The sequence below is a fragment of the Stenella coeruleoalba genome (genome assembly GCF_951394435.1).
Source record: "Stenella coeruleoalba genome assembly, chromosome: 21".
NCBI classification, from domain to species: Eukaryota; Metazoa; Chordata; class Mammalia; order Artiodactyla; family Delphinidae; genus Stenella; species Stenella coeruleoalba.
In genome coordinates, this window is record NC_137167.1 from 3,863,238 (window position 1) to 3,882,632 (window position 19,395).

Genomic DNA, 19,395 nt, shown 5'->3' on the forward strand with positions numbered 1-19,395 from the left:
ATTTATACTAAAAAAAAAGCCCAGTACCTGAGTGAATTGTGTTTTTCTTTACAGCCAGTTGCTGAACCAATCCCCATCTGTAGTTTCTGTCTTGGTACAAAAGACCAAAACCGAGAAAAGAAGCCAGAGGAACTAATCTCCTGTGCAGACTGCGGCAACAGTGGTATGTAGCCCTTGTGTCCTTGTGACAGGTGCCCTCAGGCGAGAGGATGATTGACTGGAGTTTGTACCCTTGGTCCTTAAGAAAGGAACATTTTAATTTGATTCTGGTTTTAGGTACCTGAGATGAGCTTCTAGATGAGGGAGGGATTTAAATGTATAGTTGAAATGTTTTATTCAGTTAAGTTAAATCAGGCCTCAGCTGTTATTGTTGTTTTTATAAAAAGCTTTCCATAGACTTATTTTTTGCTGTTGATCTTTATATTTCACTATCAAACATCTGTTCAAATCACAGCAATCAGTTAGAAGTTATTGCTGGTTTCTTTAATAATCACTACTTATCTTTCTTGATTTATGCCTCAGGCTTCATGAATAGAACCAGGATGATAACAGATTTGTTTTTCTTGATAGAAACTTACATATGTCACATTGGGAAATAGAGCGTTGACACTGCAATTTAGTGAGCTGTGCGAAACTCTGGGCTCTAAAAAAGGTTTTGCAAAGAGTCTCCTAATTTGTCAATTCCAGAGATAGTCTTGGTCTGCATTTTAAGAACTTAAGAGGCTTTGCAGTATCTTTAATCATTGGCTTAATAGTCAGTGTTTTATACCAGTAACAAATAGGATTTAGTCCAGAAAGCAGAAAACACACTACATACTTCAACGGGAGAGGAATTTAATACTAGAATCAGGTTTTTGTGAGATCGTTGGAAGGGCTGAAGAGGCAAGCTCTGGACTGGGCCTCAAGGACTGATTCCTGGGACGTTGCAGAACTGGCCCACCAGGGAGCCACTGCATCTGCCTCCATCTGGAAGAGGTGGAAGTGGGAAGTACTGCAGAACCGTTGAGTTCTGTAGCTGGTGCTGAAATACTGAATTCGGCCGTCGTCACAACTGCTTCTGGATAGCTATGAAGGTGGAGAGTAGACACTGGCGTTTTCATAACTTTTCATTAGAAAACAGTATCAGGAAGAAGATGGTCTTTGCTTCATTACTGCCTTTCAGAAATCACTCAAACACATCCCATTGGTAGAATTTAATTCGTATCTAGAGCCTAACTGCAAGAGAGTCTGGGAAGTATAGTCTTCAGCTTTTCGGTTTTTATGTATAGAAGGCATTAGAAGGAGGTGGGAAGAGATCTTGAGTAGTGGTGACCATATCCAGCATAATACCACAAACCAAAATGAATTCTGGGTGGTTTCACAGTTAATATAAACCATAAAATCATAAAAGGTTAGACAAAAATATAGTGATATGTCATACAATACAGTGATTTCCAAACTATTTTAGTAATGGAACCCTTCAGAAATCTTATGAGAACTCAAATATATAAAACAGATAAAAATGAATCTGCTTTAGGTGAGGTAGGAGTGAAATGGGAGCAGGGAGAGGGTTGTGTTGTAGCCCTGCCTTCCAAGAAGCATTATATTTGAGGTGGTCTCGGAGTTTCTGTAAGATAGGGAAGAGCGTACTTTGAAAATCTTACTATAGAGGGGACTTTTAAAGAACTAGTAAGATAACTATTAGTTACCATTGCTATAGAAATAAATTACTACAAAACTTAGCAGCTAAAAGCAACAACAAACAGTGTTTATTTCATGTTGTTTCTTTGGGTCAGGAATTAGGGAGTGGCTTATCTGGGTGGTTTTGGTTTGGGATCTTTCATGAGGTTGCAATTAAGATTGCAGGTCCTGTGCTTGTATCATCTGAAGGCTTTCATGGTGACTCATTTACCTGGCTGGCAAGTTAATGCTGCCTGTTGACAGGAAGCCTCAGCTCTTTGCCCTGTGGACCTTCCCATAGGGCTGCATGAGTGTCCACAGGTGGCGGCTGATTCCCCCAAGCAGGTATCTGAGAGAAAGAGCAAGGTGGAATTGGCAGCATGTCTTATACTTACCTTAGAAGTCATGCTGTCATCTCAGCAGTATCCTGTTTGCTGTGGGAGAGAACTACACAAGGGCGTGAACTGGTGGTGTTGCCAGGAGGGCTGCTTGGAGCTTGGCTATCAGAATAACCAAGGAAGAAAGTATGGACATGGTCAAGTATACGAAATTTGGTATTTTTCAAATTGAGAACTAAAATACCCCAAATTTTTAAAAGCAAGAATTGTTTGAGAAAAATAATTGCATTAAATATGGCAAGGGGCCAAAAGCTCTAAAGTATAGAGCGCGTGCTTACATTCTAAACGTGAAGTCTGGGGGCAGAGCCTATGAATAGGCAGTTCACACGAGAGAAATTTAAGAGTTGAGCGTGTGAAAAACGTTCTACCCAAATAATAATAGGAGCGCACACCAAAGCAGCAGCGAAGTGTTACTTTATAGCTTTTATAGAGCTCAAAAGATAAGAGAGCCCAAACTGGAGCTGATAAAATTGTGGTGAAGTATTTGTGCTTTGCTGGTGGCACTGGGTATTATATCATAGGACTTGAAGCATGTTTTGGCAGAGCAAGTCTACCTCTCAAGCTATAGCAATGTTTATTTCATCTCACCAACTCCTCTTTCAGGAATTTATTCTCAGGAATTAACTTAAAAGAAGGAAAGAATCTATCATCATGAAATAATTCACTTTAGTGATCTAATAACTGTTACGGGTAATTGTCTAAATATTTGCAACAGGGAAATGGTCAGGTAGGTTATAGTGTGTCAAGTCAGTGGAATATAATCAGTTTAAGGAATGTAAATATAAAGTTTGCTTGAATAAAATAATGAAGAAAAGCAAATCAAAGCCGTATATATTCTATAATTAAAACCATGCAAGGGCTTTAGTTAGTTTACAAAGGAAGAGTAGGACACGAAAATGGCTGTTGTAGGATGATGAGATTATGGGTGAGGTTTTTACACCTCTTCCATTTTCCTTGGATGTTAGTGATGTTTTGGTGATAAATTTCTTATCATCTCTTAAAAGAGAAAATTATTTAGGAATAGAAGAGAGAGGAGAGAAGATAATTTAACCAACACTTTCTCTCACTGAAGAAAAATAAACATAACGAATTTTTAGAGGAAAGGGATAAATCTTTTCAGAGTTAAGAGCAAATTGGCTACCCTAAGTTTTTGAGAATCAAACTGATACTAATTTTCGGGAGAGGAAACATTTTTTTTCTGTTACTATTAATTTTGATCACAATAGAAATATTGCTTAGGTTTTAATTTTAGCTTGAGTGCCTTAAATCATGAGCACATAACTCACATTTATTTATTTATTTATTTATTTTTTGTGGTACCTGGGCCTCCCACTGTTGTGGTCTCGCTCGTTGCGGAGCACAGGCTCCGGACGCGCAGACTCAGCGGCCATGGCTCACGGGCCCAGCTGCTCCACGGCATGTGGGATCTTCCCGGACCAGGGCACGAACCTGCGTCCCCTGCATCGGCAGGCTGACTCTCAACCACTGCGCCACCAGGGAAGCCCCATAACTCACTTTTAAATGATGGCATTTAAAAAATATATTTTTTAGTTGTAAAAGTAACTCATGTTATTGTTTTAAAAATGAGAGCACAGAAGGGTATAAAGTAAAATGTAAAATCCTTTTCCTGCAAAATATTCATAGCTCTATATCCTAGGATGTTACAGTTGTAAACAGTTTTTGTGTTACTCTTCCAGAAATGGCCCAGGTATGTTTTGTATTCATATGCATGGGAGCATGTGTACACACATAGTGCTTTAATTAATGCGGGCTTAATAAAAATTTGGAGTTTGTCAAGCTTTTATTTTCAAATTGGGGAGGGTGATATATTTAGCACGCATAAAACTGAATTGAGTGCCCAGTCCTGATGAGGCGTGTGTGGCAAGCTTCCAGGGGCTTCTTGTTTTCCTTGATGTTTTGGTTTAAGAAAATTGCCTTTTTCTACCTCATTCCTTTAATACAGTTACAAAATGATTCTTCATTGTTTTGTTTGCGAACTTTCCCCTTATTAGGTCATCCATCCTGTTTAAAGTTTTCCCCTGAGCTAACGGTTAGAGTGAAGGCCTTACGGTGGCAGTGCATCGAGTGTAAAACGTGCAGCTCCTGTCGAGATCAAGGCAAAAATGCAGTGAGTATCTTCGTCTTCCAATGTGAATATTTCATTTATAAGTAGAATGTACAACTGGCATTTTCCTCTAAGTTTGGTTGGTTATTTTCAGTCACTTGGTCCAGCAGAATTTAGAACAGTAGCTCCTTCAGTAGCTCCATCATTAGTTTAGAATAGTTGCTCATTGACACTTGGATGATATCTAGGTAGTTTCTAAAGCACCTTAATTGTATGTTTGCAGAGAGACTAGCTACTTTAAAGAAATACTCGTGAAATTTGTTTGAGTGATATGGAGGTATTCATTTAGGGATGGTCAGTTATATTAATTACAGTCATCCATTTCTCTTCTTTTATTAAAACAGACCAAAGTTAGCTTGTATCTGGCTACTGGATAAACTTAAAAATAATAAAACTTTAGTTCTTTATTAAAGATGGATGAAGCAAAACTTTTTGCTAACTCAGGCTGTCCGTTTACTCAACTAATACAAATTAAGGGAACTTTCATTGTTATGGTAACTCATCTTCTTTACGGAAAGGAGCTTCCTAGGTTTCATGAAGTCATGATCCTGACATGTTTCACAAGGTTGAACCGAACTGTTCTTTCTCTCCTTTAGGATAACATGCTCTTTTGTGATTCCTGTGACCGAGGTTTTCACATGGAGTGTTGTGATCCGCCACTCACCCGGATGCCAAAAGGTAAGACATACTTTCTGAAATCAGTCTGGCAATATAAAAGGGCAGGTTAGTGAAAGCGCTTTTTAATCTGCTTTGTTAGGATGAGAGAATAGTTTGCATCTTTCTATTTGGTGTTGTATAAGTAGGAAGAGAGCGGGCAGTCACCTTAAAGGTGGGGATAGTCTTTCTGTTTAGGCATCCTAACATTCTTATGTGGTGTGGATTTATTATTAGTTTCCTCTGTTTTCATTATTTAAGTATCCATGGAGGGTGAAGGTGTTCATTTATAATTTTTTGCCAGCTCTATAGCTAGAGGGCAAAATACTTGCCTCCTTATGTAATAGTTTGAAATATCTATTTCTTGAAAGGAAGAAGTGAAATTGTATTAGGTCATGTTGATTATATCACAGCTCATCACTTTTGAGGGGCCTAAAGCTATTAGGACCTCTGATTTATCGAAAACCTTAAAAATTTTATAACATTTTGCAAACAAACAGGTGCCCAAATCAGAAGAATACAGCTTAATAATGTTATTCTATTCTTTTGACTCCTGTTCCTTGAAAGGTATGTAGTTGGGATACAGTTGCCTGTTGGTTGGATTTCCATCTTATCCTATGCTTATAGTTTCTTAAAAAAAAAAAAATCATTAGTCTTCCCTGCTTTGTCTTACCATAAATTCCATTCTCAACTCGGATTTTGTGATTTATAGGTTTCTTAAGTAAAACGCTTATGGGATACTTGATGTGTCTGTTTGAAGAACTTTTTCCTGTTGATGGAAAGGGACTCAACCTTAGTTACAGCCAAGTTATTCCACTTTAGGATTTTACTTGAGTCCCTCTGTGCCACTATTGATTGTCACCTTTTGAAAAGCCTACACTTATATGTACTGGAAGAATAAGTATCCCCCATTTCCTACCTCTTCCATTTACTTGAAATGTGGACCTCTCTCTTCTATTCCTAAAAAGGCCTTCTGAGAATCCTTCAGGATAGTAAAGATTTTCTTAGGACTTCATTCCTGTGTATTTAATGCCTACAAAAGAAGTTTTATGGAAGCTTAAAGCAGGCAACATTTTATTTTGAAATAATTTCAGATTTACAGAAACGTAGTACAAATAGTATAGAGAGTTCTCATTGTACCCTTTACTCAGCTTCCCCTAATGTTAACAGCTTACAGTTATTGAAACCAGGAAACTAACATTGATCTGATGTGATTAATCTACAGACCTTATTTGAATTTCTGGTCCTGAGAATCCAATCCAGGATGTCACATTACATTTAGTTGTCATATTTCCTTACTCTCTTCCAGTCAGTTCCTCAGATTTTGTCTTTCCTGACCTTGACACTTTTGAAGAATACTGGCCAAGTATTTTGTAGAAAGTCCTTCGTTTTGGGTTTGTCTCTTGCTTTATCGTGATTAGATTGAGGCTATGCAGTTTGACAAGAATACTAGAGAAGTGATGTTGTGCCCTCTTAGTGTATCATAACAGGGGTATATTATACTGGTGTGTCTTATTACTAGTGGTGTTAACTTGAATCACATGATTATAATGGAGAAACTTGACAGACACCTTAAAGTTACTCCTTTTCTGCTTTGTATCTCCTTTAGCATCAGTCATTGATTCGTGCATGCACCACTTTTTACTGTGGTGTTTGTCTACATAGTGATGAGTTTTCTATTTCCATCATTTCTTCTACATTTACTAACTGCAATTCTGCTATAAGAAAGAGTGATCCCCAGCTGTGGGATGATCTGAGGTGATGCCTGTTTGGCAGACTTTGGTTTTTGCTGTCAGAGCTCCCATCCTGGCTTCTGAAGCCGATATGGATGCCCTGGGGTGGGCACCACCTGGCTCCCACGGGCTCCCAGGTTTGACTCTATCCATTTGGAGTGGCTTGGGGACCCCAAAGCCTTTGCTTCTGTTGGTTTGTCCCTGGCAGCAGACAAAGCCTCGTGCTACCCTCAGTTTTCCCCCTTTATTTCTTTTGAAGAACCAGTTTTTCACGGTACTTGTCCTGATTGTTTTCATAGTGTTCAAATCTGTATTTTTGTATGTAGGGGGAAATAATTTTCTCAACAGTAATTGTTAATAAATACTGTATTAAATTGTCATGAAGGAGTTCTTGTTTAATAAATGGACATGTAAAAACAACAAAACCCACCCAAAAAAAAAGAAGTAAGAGTGATCCCTTTCTCCCACTTATTTATTTATTCAGCTATTCAAATCATTATGGACTCATGGATATTTATTTTATTCTATGGCTTATAGTCCATTGCTGTGATTATTCCTTTTTTTCTGGATTGACCCAGATCTGGCTGTTGGGAGTTCCTTCACGTTGGCTTCTGGGTCCTTTTCACATGCCTTCATCATCTGTTGAGCTCTTCTTTATTTCCTGGCACCACAAGCTGTTCCAGGTTATCTTGTATTTTCCCAGCTCCAGTCCTGGACTCAGCCATTCCTCTATGGGAACCTGGCTTCTTTTCTTGCAGAACAGTAATTAGAAGCCCGTATGTGGGTTCTGGGTATAAAGTGAGGATCAGTGGACTTCAGCCATGTGTGGCCTTCAGGATATTTGTGAGTCTCTTCCAGTTGTTTGTAGAATTTTGTGTGTGTATGTTTTCATGTTTATTTTTCTGGGGGGCTTTTATCAGATTTTCAAATGAGAGTCCTTGACCTGAAAGAGGTTAAGAACTCCTGGCTTAGAGTATCTGAACTCTTTCATTGTATTTATGTTCATTATGCTTTTATGTGGAATTTTCTTTCTTTATAGGCATGTGGATATGTCAGATATGTCGACCTAGGAAAAAAGGACGAAAACTTCTACAGAAGAAGGCGGCACAGATAAAACGGCGCTATGCTAATCCAATAGGACGTCCAAAAAACAGGTTAAAGAAACAAAACACGGTGTAAGTTGTACTTGTGGCAAGGTGAGGGGAGAAGAGCGTAGGGTCTTCTCTGTAGCACAGGATTCACTTGTTTGCTCTGCGAAAAGACACGCAGTTGTCACAGCTGCCACTTTTATGTAATAATAATGGCTAACTCTTCCTGAGCCCTTAATAAAGTACCAAGGCACTCACTGTTCTAAGTGCTTGACATGTGTTAAATCATTTAATTCTCCCACCAGCCCAGTGAAGTAGGTACTGCTGGTACTCTCCTTTTTCAAAGGAGGAAACTGCAGTCTAGAACGATTAACTTGCATAGTTTATAGTAAGTGTTCAACTGAGGTTAAAACCCCAGTAGGCTGGCCCCAAGGTCTGGCTCTAAACCGTTACCTTAGATTGCTTCTTTTACCTAAAAAACAAGGAAGAAAAAAATTACGTTATGGAAGCATTTCACAGATTCTTCTCTTGATGTAATCTCAGTAGTTTATTTCTGTCATATGTACAGATTGCTGGATAGCTTCTCCTATTGAGGTCATAGCTAAGTCCCATTTCTGTGTCCTGAAGTAAAATAATGTGAATTTTCATCTGTTAGCAGAAATCAGGGATATAATTATCTCTTGTGGACTAGAAAACTGGGCTAGGTTTGGAGGAGGTGGGGCAAGATTAAGTAGCTAATTTTCTCTTTTCTTTGGAGTATCTTTACAGTAATTCACCTTTGATGATATGTAAACTGTCTTTAGGCCTGTCAACCTCTCACAGAATTTACCCACCCTTTGTACACTTAAAGACGAAGGTGGTATAGCTGAAATGAGTGGGCATTAGCAGCTTGAAATACATAGAACCAGTATTGTAGTTCATATTTTAAATCTTAAATCAAGCTTTAACTTTCCTGTAAAAAGATCTTTTGATTCCTGACTTGCAGAGAGTAACCCATCCTTATGTTTAGAGGTAAGAGTATAACTCTGAGTTGGTGCAGAGATCCTTGGACTTCATACCTGGAAAGGTCTTAGTTTTTCTCTGATACAACTCTCATTGTATAGATGAAGACACTGTTGTTTAAAGAGAATGTGATTTGTCCAAGATGTGCAGCTAGTAAGTGGTAGAATTATGACTCAGATATGCCCTCTGACTCCTGACCTAGGATTCTTTTCTCTATAAAATGAAAAGGCTTCCCAGAAATAGATGTTTCTAATAACATTACTTTTTAGTCATATAATATTTACAGTTTATGGAATATTCTTAACAATATAGATTTTTAAAATACAGTTTTAGGTTATTTACTGTGTGTTATATATTAAATAGAAACCATATAAAGATTTCTTTTTAATAGTTTCCCTTTTCCCTGTCTGATTCTTTAGGTCAAAAGGTCCCTTCAGCAAAGTTCGAACAGGCCCTGGAAGGGGTCGGAAACGTAAAATCACTCTCTCCAGCCAGTCAGCGTCGTCATCAGAAGACGGATATCTAGAACAAATAGATGGCTTGGACTTCTGCAGAGATGGCAGCGTCCCCTTGAAGTTCAATAAGAAAACCAAAGGGCTCATCGATGGCCTTACCAAATTCTTTACCCCTTCCCCTGATGGGCGGAAACCTCGAGGGGAGGTGGTGGACTACTCTGAGCAATATAGAGTCAGGAAAAAGGGCAACAGAAAATCAAGCACTTCAGATTGGCCCACAGGTAAAAGCTGTTCACTTAGAGACAAAAAGTGTTCCGAAGTGTGTTATTTGGAATAACAATAGTTATCTGGAGTGGATTCATATTTGATTATTAAAAATTGGTCTTGGACTATAAGAATGTGCTAAAGATATGTATGTAGGTGATACTCAGGTGATAACTGTGGCAGGAACTTAGAGGCTAGAGATGAAGTTGGAGAATGGGCAAGTAGGAGTTTTAGACAAAAGAAGATGCTTTTTGGGTGGAACCACAAAGAATCTGCCTACAGAAATTTGGTGTATAACCTTGACTCAAGGATAACTTTATGTAATATTTCATAAATTACAAAATAAATGATGTGATGAACATCAAGATGCTTACTTTATTCCTGGAAGGAAATTGCAGAGTATAGGTAAATATTGGGTTGGCCCAGAAGTTCGTTTGGGTTTTTCCAAGCCTGAACGAAGTTTTGGGCCAACCCAATAAAATGCTGATGATATGAGCATAAGTGAAAGACCAAATTATATGCAAATATGATGAGGTCATTGATTTTTCTACTTCAGATCTTGGCAAATACAGTTGTAATTTTTCATGGAGTATACTTAAAAAGAGAGAAAGAGAACCACAGCTTCACACCATTTGCTTATGTGTCAGGCTCAGGTCCCTAGTTTTCAAAGTAGAAAACATCTGTGGAGAAGAGTTAAAAGTATAGCAGATAATTCAAGTCAGAGGAGAACATTTTGATGAGCTGTCCAGATAATTAGAGCTGGTCTTATTGAGTTGCGAGAGCCTAACCTGTGAAGAAAGTTAGAAAGGGCTCTTGGATCACAGGGCCGAATCTGTAGTGTCTCATGTGCTGCAAGGACTTCCTTAACTTTTATTTCCTTCCCCGCAGTGTCCCATTGGTGATTGTATTCACTTCTTCATCATTCCTGCTTATATCAATGATTGATTGGTCCACTGCAGGAGAGAAAAATCCTCATCCTTGTCAGGTCCCCCCTTTTATGCTGTATTGATTGGCTTTTCACCTGAGTGGCAATCAACTAACTACAGTTTAAGCATTTAAGTACTTTTCATGTCTTTATCAGCCATGTAGACTGTAGATAAGCGCCACGCTGAGTACATTTATCTAAGAAAATATGCAAGCCATTTAGGTTGGATTTAGGAAGGAATCTCTTAAAGCAGATCGTGATAAAAGACATTTTTGAATTAACCATTTCACTGGTGGTGGATTATTAGAAGAATCTACTGGAAAGTGTTAGAAATTATTAGAGCAAATGTATAAAGTGTATGGAGAACCAGTATTGAGCTTTAGGCATTGGTATGAGCTTTTGCTTTAATTGGCTCTGTCATTTTCTTTATGAATTGTAGAGTGTAAGAAGCAATCTGCACCATCTGACACAATGCTACGGAATACTGTGCTAGATCTGTGCCTGCATCGTCTGTGTCATGCACTAGGGGGCATTAAAGGCACAGAATATCTTCAGATTAGATATGTATTTTTCAGTTTAGGAATATTGTCAAGAGTGAGTCCTTGTCCTTCTTCTTCTTACACTAAATGAGTAACTGTATGTGCAATTGATTTTTAAAAGAGAACTGTCTGTCACTAATGGGGTTTTTTCAGCCATACTCATACAGAGAGGAAGTGAGACCACATCAGTGTCATCTTCAAATGCAAAGGATAGTGATCTACTTAATCCCTCAATGCTCCTTTCACTCATTTCTTTACCCATTTGAGGAAGGTGCATCATTTAGTGTATGCTTATTATAATTTGTCATACTTACCCAGAGGATTACCACCTGTGATACTCAGGCTTTGGAGTTTGTGCTTTAAAAGGGTACCCAGAATGTGAGGGGAGTTGGTAGTACTTGGCATCAGTTAAAGTAGCTATTTGAAATACATCTTTTTGTTGAGATAAGAATGTATTGGCCTTATGAAGATTGCGGAATCATTGAGCATTTTAAAAGGAGCAAAATTTCCTTGTTTTGCTCTGAAGTGATAAAAATTATGTCTTGCTATAACATAAACTTCATCCATACTACCAAAGAATGAAGAAGCAATATTTGCATGTTGACATGTTAAACTCATATTAAAAGTTTTATATTCATGTTATTTCAAAATAGACTTCATACTTCTTAGACCCTTTCCCTGTTCTACTTTTATATGTATGTATGTATATACTGAAATATAATCTCTTTTAATGAAGTTTAAGTTTAGTTATTTAGCTAGTATTTTTAAGCAGCTTTAAGTCAATTCAGGGTTTTCATTATAAGGCAAGATATAATATGTACATATTGTTTATTGACTAGTATCTTTCTGGGAGTCAGTTTAATGTTATCCTCTTCTCTTTTATATAAATAATATTAAGACTTTTGAAATTTGTTCTAGTTCATGTACTAAACTGAAGGTAGCATTAATAACGTGAGCCCTTTCTTAATGTGCAGACAATCAGGATGGCTGGGACGGCAAACAAGAAAGTGAGGAACGGCTTTTTGGGAGCCAGGAAATCATGACTGAGAAAGATATGGAATTATTTCGTGATATCCAAGAACAAGCACTGCAGGTAAAGTTGAATATTCAGATGGGACAAACAGTTTGTTCATGGATGAGAAACAGAAGATTAATTATATTGTGGGTAAAGCAGTAATAGCAATTTATTTATCCATCTGATCTGCAAATAGATGTGGTTTGTGCGTGTGCATAGTTTGCTGGTGTTCTTTTCAAACCCATGATAACTGCTTTGGTTTTGCAGATAAACACATTGCTTTGACTACCAGTATCAAATGAGCTTGGTTTATTTATCAATATTTTCTGTCTTATGTATGAAGAAGAGTTTAGGATTTTACCAACAAACAAAAACCAAGCCTCTCTCAAGTGATAAAACACATATTCATTAATTCAGGAAATATTTATTAAATGCTTCTGCCTTAATCCTTTGTTAACACGTAGCAAGATACAAATGTACAGACACAGAACCTACTTCTGTGCCAGATGCTAGAGATGCCAAGGTAAATGACAGGATTCCTTCTCTAGCCAGGAGAGACTTGTAAATAGATAATTTCCTTAATGTGAAAGTTTAATTATAGAATACATGGAATTTGGGGAGTATGGGAGGCAAGTATGTACTTCTTTCTTTCTGGGGAGGTCAGAGGAGGATTCATTGAGGGGAAATAATACTTGAGGTGGTCTTAAGAATGTATAGGAGTTTATCAGGATGACAAGGAATGGGGTCCCGTATAATTAGAAGGAACAGAAGTGTGAAGATTTGAAAATGGGGGGAAATGTGACGAACATAGGGTGTAGATAATGGCAGAAGAACAGATTGGAAGAGTGCAGGGGTAGATCATAAAGGCTCCTTTGGATTGTATTTATTTATCTTTTGTCTTTTCCTCCTTTGCCACCAACTCACTGTGTAAGCCAAGTTGAGTTCTGTCTCTTTTCTTGAAATTAAGAATTTATGAGGCTGATGCTGGGGATTCCTGTTGCATAGGTGAAACTCTTTGGATTAAGAGACCCATTAGTGAATAGACTGTTTATGTAGAGTATTTTTGAAAAATAAAGACAACAGTATAAGTATTCAGCAAACATTTACTCGGCATTTCACCGTCTTATGATTTAACCAGGTATGGCTTTGAGTCAGGTAGATCTGAGGTCAAGCCTTGGTCTGTCATTTACTAACTTCTACTTCAGGCAAGTTGCTTAACCTCTGAAGGCATATTCTTTTCCGGACAATAAGTAAAAAAAAAAAAAAAAAAAAAAGTGTTATAGGTACTGTAGTAGAAAGTTACATGATGTTCAGTGGGAATTCAAAGGAGTTCTTCACTTTTTAAGAACCTTTTTTTTTCCCTGAATAAGTTGCAGACATATGCTAATGCCTTTTATTCCTGCTTATTTGTGTGTATTTCCTAAAAACAAGGACGTTCTTATACTTGACCACAGTACAGTCATCGCATCAGGACTTTAACACCAATGAAGCATGTTACCTAATCTGGAGATTTTAATCAAATTTCACCAGCTGTACCACTAATGTTCTTTATAGCAAAAGGAAAAATAAGCCATGTCCTGGTCCACTGTCCAGTCTAGGATCATGTGTTTCGTTTATTTGTTGTGTCTCCTTAGTCTCCTTTAACCTGAAACAGTTTCTCAGTCTTTATCTTTCACGCCCTCGACATTTTTGACGTGTGCAGGTCATTTATTTTGTTAAACGTCTTACAGAGGTGACGTGTCCTCGTCAGTGTGTCATACCAGGAGGCACGTAGTAGGTGTTCGTCCTGTTACAAGTGATGTTAACTTGATCACTTGGTTACAGTGGTATCGTGCCTTGTTTCTTCTCTGTGAAATCATTTGCCCTCTGTAATTATTAATATGTATCTTGTGGGAATACACTTTCTGTAAATATCCTGTTTCTTATCAAATTTTACCTGCTAGACTTTGCAGGTTGCTTTAGATGGAATTAGATGATTTTCTAATTCCATCATTTATTTTATGTTTATTAATTGGCGTACTGCTGTAAGGAAGAGCTTTTCCTTCTTCCTGTCTATCAGTCTATCTATCCATCCATCCTTCCCTCCATCCATATGTCTATCTGTCTATCTGTGACTTGTAGATTCTTATTTTATGAGTTATCTTATCATTTGTTGCTATTGATATTTATTTTGATGCTCACATTGTTCCAGATTTGGGCAGGGGGAACCTCAAGCCAGCCCCTGTGTCATTCTGACGTGTCTCTGTCATTTTTCCCCCCACACAGATTGAGAACATTTATTGTGATTTTAATCTCTACCTCACCCTTAACTTTGGTTTTTGTGTGTGTGTTACTTTCTCCAGTTTATTCATTTGGTGATTTTTAAAATTGAGGTATAATTGACATATAACATTGTATTAGTTTCAGGTGTACAACAAAATGATTCGATATTTGTACAGTCCATATTCATATTTACTTTTGGCCACAGCAGTATATCCTAGGCTCTTGTTGTTCTAGTTGTAGATTCAGCCATTTCTCTAAGAATCCCTGGTTCCTTTTATTGGAGAACAGGAGTCAGTGGTAGTTCTGTTCTTTTACTTGCTCAGGCCCAAAGAGGTCCTTGATTTTTTTTCTGTCTCATGCTCTGTACATATTCAGTTCATCAGCAAATCCTGTTGGTTCTGCCTTCACAATATATCCAGAATATGACTCCTTCTTTTCCCTTCCACCTCTGTCTTAGCCTAAGCTGCCGGCACCTGCTTGGGCTGTTGTAACGTCTCCAGACCCAGCTACTTGCTTCCACTCCTGTTCCTCACCCCAGTCCTTAGTCTGTATTCTTTATACAGGGCCCGCAGTAAATGTTTTGAAACATACCACTCCTCTGCTCAGAAGCCCTCCAGTGTCTTTCAGTCTTGCTTAGAATGTTTAAAAAGGCCCACCATGACCTTGTGCCTGCTCTCCTCTTCCACGTTGTCCTCCCACTCTTGCCCTTGTTTGCTCTGCTCCAGCCACAGGCCTCCTCCTCTTCCTCAGACACACCAGGCACTCTTCTGCCTTGGAGCCTTTGCACTTACTGCTCCCCGTCTGGATTGCCCTTCCTCTGGCCCAGGCGTCTAGTTGGCTCACTCTGTTTAGGTCTCTGCTCCTGTCACCCATCAGAGAGGCCCTTCCTAAATCCCAAACTGAAATAGCATACATTTATCCCCACTGTATCACTCTGTGTCCCCCTACCTGCTTGCTTGTCCTATATAGTACTTATCACTTCCTGAATGGAAATATTTATTTCTAGAATGTAAGTGCCTTGAGAACAGGCACTTCCTTTTTGGTCACTGCTTTATACCAAGTACCTGGAATATAGTAAAGGCTCAGTAAATATTTGTTTAATGAATGGATGTTTAAATGAAATTTTCTGCTGGGAGAAATGGGCCAGGAGTTGGAATAATAGGAGTGTGAAGAGAAAGATGACTAGAGAGAGTTAAAAGGGGTGCTGAGCCTTGCTGAGACCCAGTGGAGACAATATAAATTTGTATTGACAATAATCTGGCTAATTGTGTGTTTCTTCCAGCATTTTATTAAACTTGTGATTGTCCATGTACGTTATCTGGCACCAAAGAAATAACTAGATATTTGAATTCTAATCTGTGCTTATTTTCATTGGCAGTGCACTGAAATTCTGACAATGGTGGTATTTCTGCATGAGGTTCATTCATTTGGAATTCATGTGCCCGGCATGGAACTAGAGCTATAGGCTGAACAAAAAGTCATAGCTTCTGCCTTCATGAAACTTTGCCTCATGAGTGAGACAGATAGTAAACAATCATACAAATAAATCTGTTATTACAAACTGATAAGTAACAGGAAGAAAATAAGAATGCAATGAGAGGTTATAGTAGACATTTCCTGGTCCAGGTGTCTGGGATTCCTCTTTTAGGGCAGTGATAATTTACACAGGGACCTAAAGGTTGAGTGGAAAAGTCAGCAAGGCACAAAACAGTTAAGAAGGATGTTCCAGACATAGGGGCTGCCTGTGTAAACGTCTTGAGGCATAAAGGATCTTGGTAAATTTGAGAAACTAAAAGAAGGCCAGTATAACTAGAGTACAGTGAATAAAATTCACAAAAGATAAAGCTGAAGAGATAAGCTGATGACATAAGTTAGGATTGGGGTTTTTATTGTAACTGTAGTGGGAAACCATTGAATGCTTTTTTTTAGAAAATTCTTTTCCATTATGGTTTATTATAAGATATTGAATATAGTTCCCTATGCTATACAGTAGGTCCTTGTTGTTTATCTCTTTTGTATATAGTAGTGTGTATCTGTTATCCCGAACTCCTAATTTATCCCTCCCTGTCCCTTTCCCCGTTGGTAACCATTAGTTTGTTTTCTATGTTTGTGAGTCTATTTCTGTTTCTTAAATAAGTTTCATTTGTATCATATTTTTTAGACTCTGCATATAAGTGATGTCATATGATATTCGTCTTTCTCTGACTTACTTCACTTAGTATGATAATCTCTGGGTCCATCCATGTTGCTACAAATGGCATTATTTCATTCTTTTTTATGGCTGAGTAGTATTCCATTGTATACATCCACCACATCTTCTTTAATCATTGAATGATTTTAGAAAGGAAATAGATCAGATTTGCATTAATTTTTTTTTTTTTTTGGCCACTCTATGAGGAATGGATTGGAATTAGGCAAGAGTCAAAGCTGGGAAACCAATTTAGAGGCTTTTTCAGTGATCCAGATGGAAGAAGATGGTGACTTAGACTAGAGAGGTGGCAGTGGAAATGGGAGAGAAGTGGATGGATTTAGAATGCATTTCAGAGACGGAGTCAGCAGAACTTGGTGGTAGGTTCAGTGTGCAGTGTAAAGGGGCAGGAGGTTGTCAAGGACAGCTCCCAGGCTCTCTGACCTAATGTAACAGAGAAAGTGGGTTGAAGCCAGTGGGGAGAGTCACTATTGATTAGATTAGATGATGTTTTTAAATAATAGAAGCATTCATAAACATAACATACAAAGTCATTTTTGAGAGCCTAGATATTCTTTAGTAGAAACTGCTTCAACCTTTGTTCCACAAATTTTGCAGGAAGATTTTATTACAGGGTCTTATGCAGTCTTCATAAGAGATAAATAAATGATAAAGGAGTTAATATAGGAATACATCCAAGCAAAAACCCATCATTTATTAAGTACCTACTTTGTTCTAGAAACTATGCTAGGTGCAGGGGCTATGAATGAGACATTGTTTTTATTTTCATAGAGCTTTTACCATTTAGTAGGAAACGAACTCACAAAAGCAAATCCAATAGTGATGATCTTGAACAATTAAATTTTGTGTGATACATTATCTAATTAAGTTGAGCATTATTGAAACGTTTAGCAAGTGCCACCCCCCCAAAAAAAGTCATCTGTTAATTGGTTTTGTTTTGTTTTGTTTTTGTTTTTGTTTTAATTTCAGGAGAAGGATATAGTTTGCCTGGTACTATGTTCCATCATTACTAGCTAGTCAGTGAACACTTCATAAAAAAGAGCCACCTCTAAAAAGAAAAACAGAAGTATAAGAAATTAGTAGTATAGGCTTTTGTTTGGAATTATATTTCAACAGTGATCTTGTGAGCTTGGAAGAAATGGTTTTTCTTAAAAGATGCATTACCAGAAAGAAGCATTTGTATTCAACTCATTACATTGAAGAGCATAACAGCCTCCTCGAAATATATAGAATGATATTTACATAAAATATCACCAAATAGCACATTATATTTCTATAGTAATTTTAGTGCTTTCTAATTTTGAAGGATTTGATTGTTTTTTTTTTGTGGTTCTAGAAAGTTAACAGCATTTTTGAAATCTGTGTGGGCCACTAAAATAATTTTCTTCTTTGCATAAAGAATTGAACAGTTAATTAGAAATGGAATAAACTAGGTTCAACAACTCTCTTCACCCTATGAGGTAAGGATTGTTATCCCTATTTAATTTAATTAATTAATTTTTTTCCTAGAAAAATGTTTATCTTAGAATTAACAAAACATGCATGTAAAAGCATTAACATTATATGCCTAATGTCGCAACTACCTAAACAGTCATTCTCAAGCCAGGATGTACTTCAAAACCACCTTAACCTGCCTAGGCTCTGTTAAAATATTCAGAAACTCCAGGGACTGAGGAGAAGGGGCCCAGGTACAGTATTTAGGAAACACTTGCCAGATGATCTTGTAGTTGGGAGCTGCTCTAAGATATATGAGCCTGTTAGCTACAACTAGAATAGGAAAGTCAAGATGCAAAGGCGGTTCTATAGCTTTAAGCAGTTAGTTCTCATCCACATTAACTGTCTGAGATTTTTGAAAGTGGTGACAGGTACATAGGTAACCAATGTATAGAGATTGTTTGGCGAATCTTCGTCTTCGTTACGTTTTCTGGACAACTGCACACGGATACGGTATGTGACATTCCTTATTCCTTTGGCCCAGCAGCTTTGTTGAGCCTGTTGTCAACGCGCACATCTGGAGTTCCCATCTCCTTCATGGCAAATTTCCGGATTTCTTTGAGTGCCCAAAGGGCATGCTTCTTGAAACCCACTCCACTTTACACAAGGAAACCGAGACTTTTAGTTGAGTGACTTTCCTGAAGTTATGTAACTAGTAATGGTAGAGGTGGATTAGAGCTGGAGCCTGTGTGACTTCCATTTTTGTGCCCCTGATCACAGTAACATCCTGCATTACCTTGTAAAAGACGTTACAGAGGCATCAAAATCATAAAGCCTGTACTGAATGCAAGTAGGGAAAGGTAAGATAAACAGCAAACAGTGGCCCAGAGTACCAGTTGATGTAATTTGTTGCTGTATTAAATGATATGGACTGTTTCATATGTTCACAGTATATTCTAGGATTAGTAAGAGTTGGTATGATCTGAGATGGTCACAGAAGAAGCAGGATTTAGGTAAATGAAGAGGATGAGGGCTTACCAGGTAGAGTAAACCACATTAACTTCAGCTTTGAGGAATACAGTGTATATATTATATTAATACAAGAGACATTGTGATTATTGGTCCATCAGGTCAACAGATATTTGAGGGCCTACTATGTGCAGGTCATACTGTGGCGATGATGTAGAAACACAATAGCTGCCTGTGAAGGTGTTATAACACGGGCAGTCCTTGCTTTGCATGGCGCTGTGCTGATGGGGACACATGCATATCAGAATTGTGTTCGTGCTTCATGCACTCTGTAGCGACCGAGATTGGATCTCAGTTTTGATATGCATAAGTTTCAGTTAACATGGTAGCATGCAATGCAAGGACCGCCTGTAGTTTAGTCTGAGAGGTAAAACTGCATGGAACATTGTTGGGTAATGGTAAAAAATACATTGAATTACTGGTATAGGGCTGGATTTTAGAGGACTTTGAAAGCTAGTAAGAGGATGTTAGTTTTAGCATGCTAGGGTTTTAAGGTATCTCCATGACTGCTTTTTTTTTTTTTTTTTTGCATTACGCGGGCCTCTCACTGTTGTGGCCTCTCCCGTTGCGGAGCACAGGCTCCGGACGCGCAGGCTCAGCGGCC

The 19,395-nt window shown here is 38.0% G+C and overlaps 1 protein-coding gene across 2 annotated transcripts in view; it reads left to right on the plus strand.

Moving 5' to 3' along the window:
* KAT6A (lysine acetyltransferase 6A) overlaps nucleotides 1-19,395 on the plus strand; it is a 110,672-nt gene that overhangs the window by 55,975 nt on the left and 35,302 nt on the right. The window contains exons 3-8 of one of the 2 annotated variants that reach the window (XM_079909449.1): nucleotides 55-163; nucleotides 4,070-4,185; nucleotides 4,779-4,860; nucleotides 7,609-7,723; nucleotides 9,079-9,395; nucleotides 11,817-11,935. In XM_079909449.1, coding sequence (XP_079765575.1) covers nucleotides 55-163; nucleotides 4,070-4,185; nucleotides 4,779-4,860; nucleotides 7,609-7,723; nucleotides 9,079-9,395; nucleotides 11,817-11,935 — 858 coding nt within the window. Of the gene's footprint in view, nucleotides 1-54; nucleotides 164-4,069; nucleotides 4,186-4,778; nucleotides 4,861-7,608; nucleotides 7,745-9,078; nucleotides 9,396-11,816; nucleotides 11,936-19,395 lie in introns of both variants that reach the window. The other variant, XM_079909448.1, reaches the window with a different exon arrangement.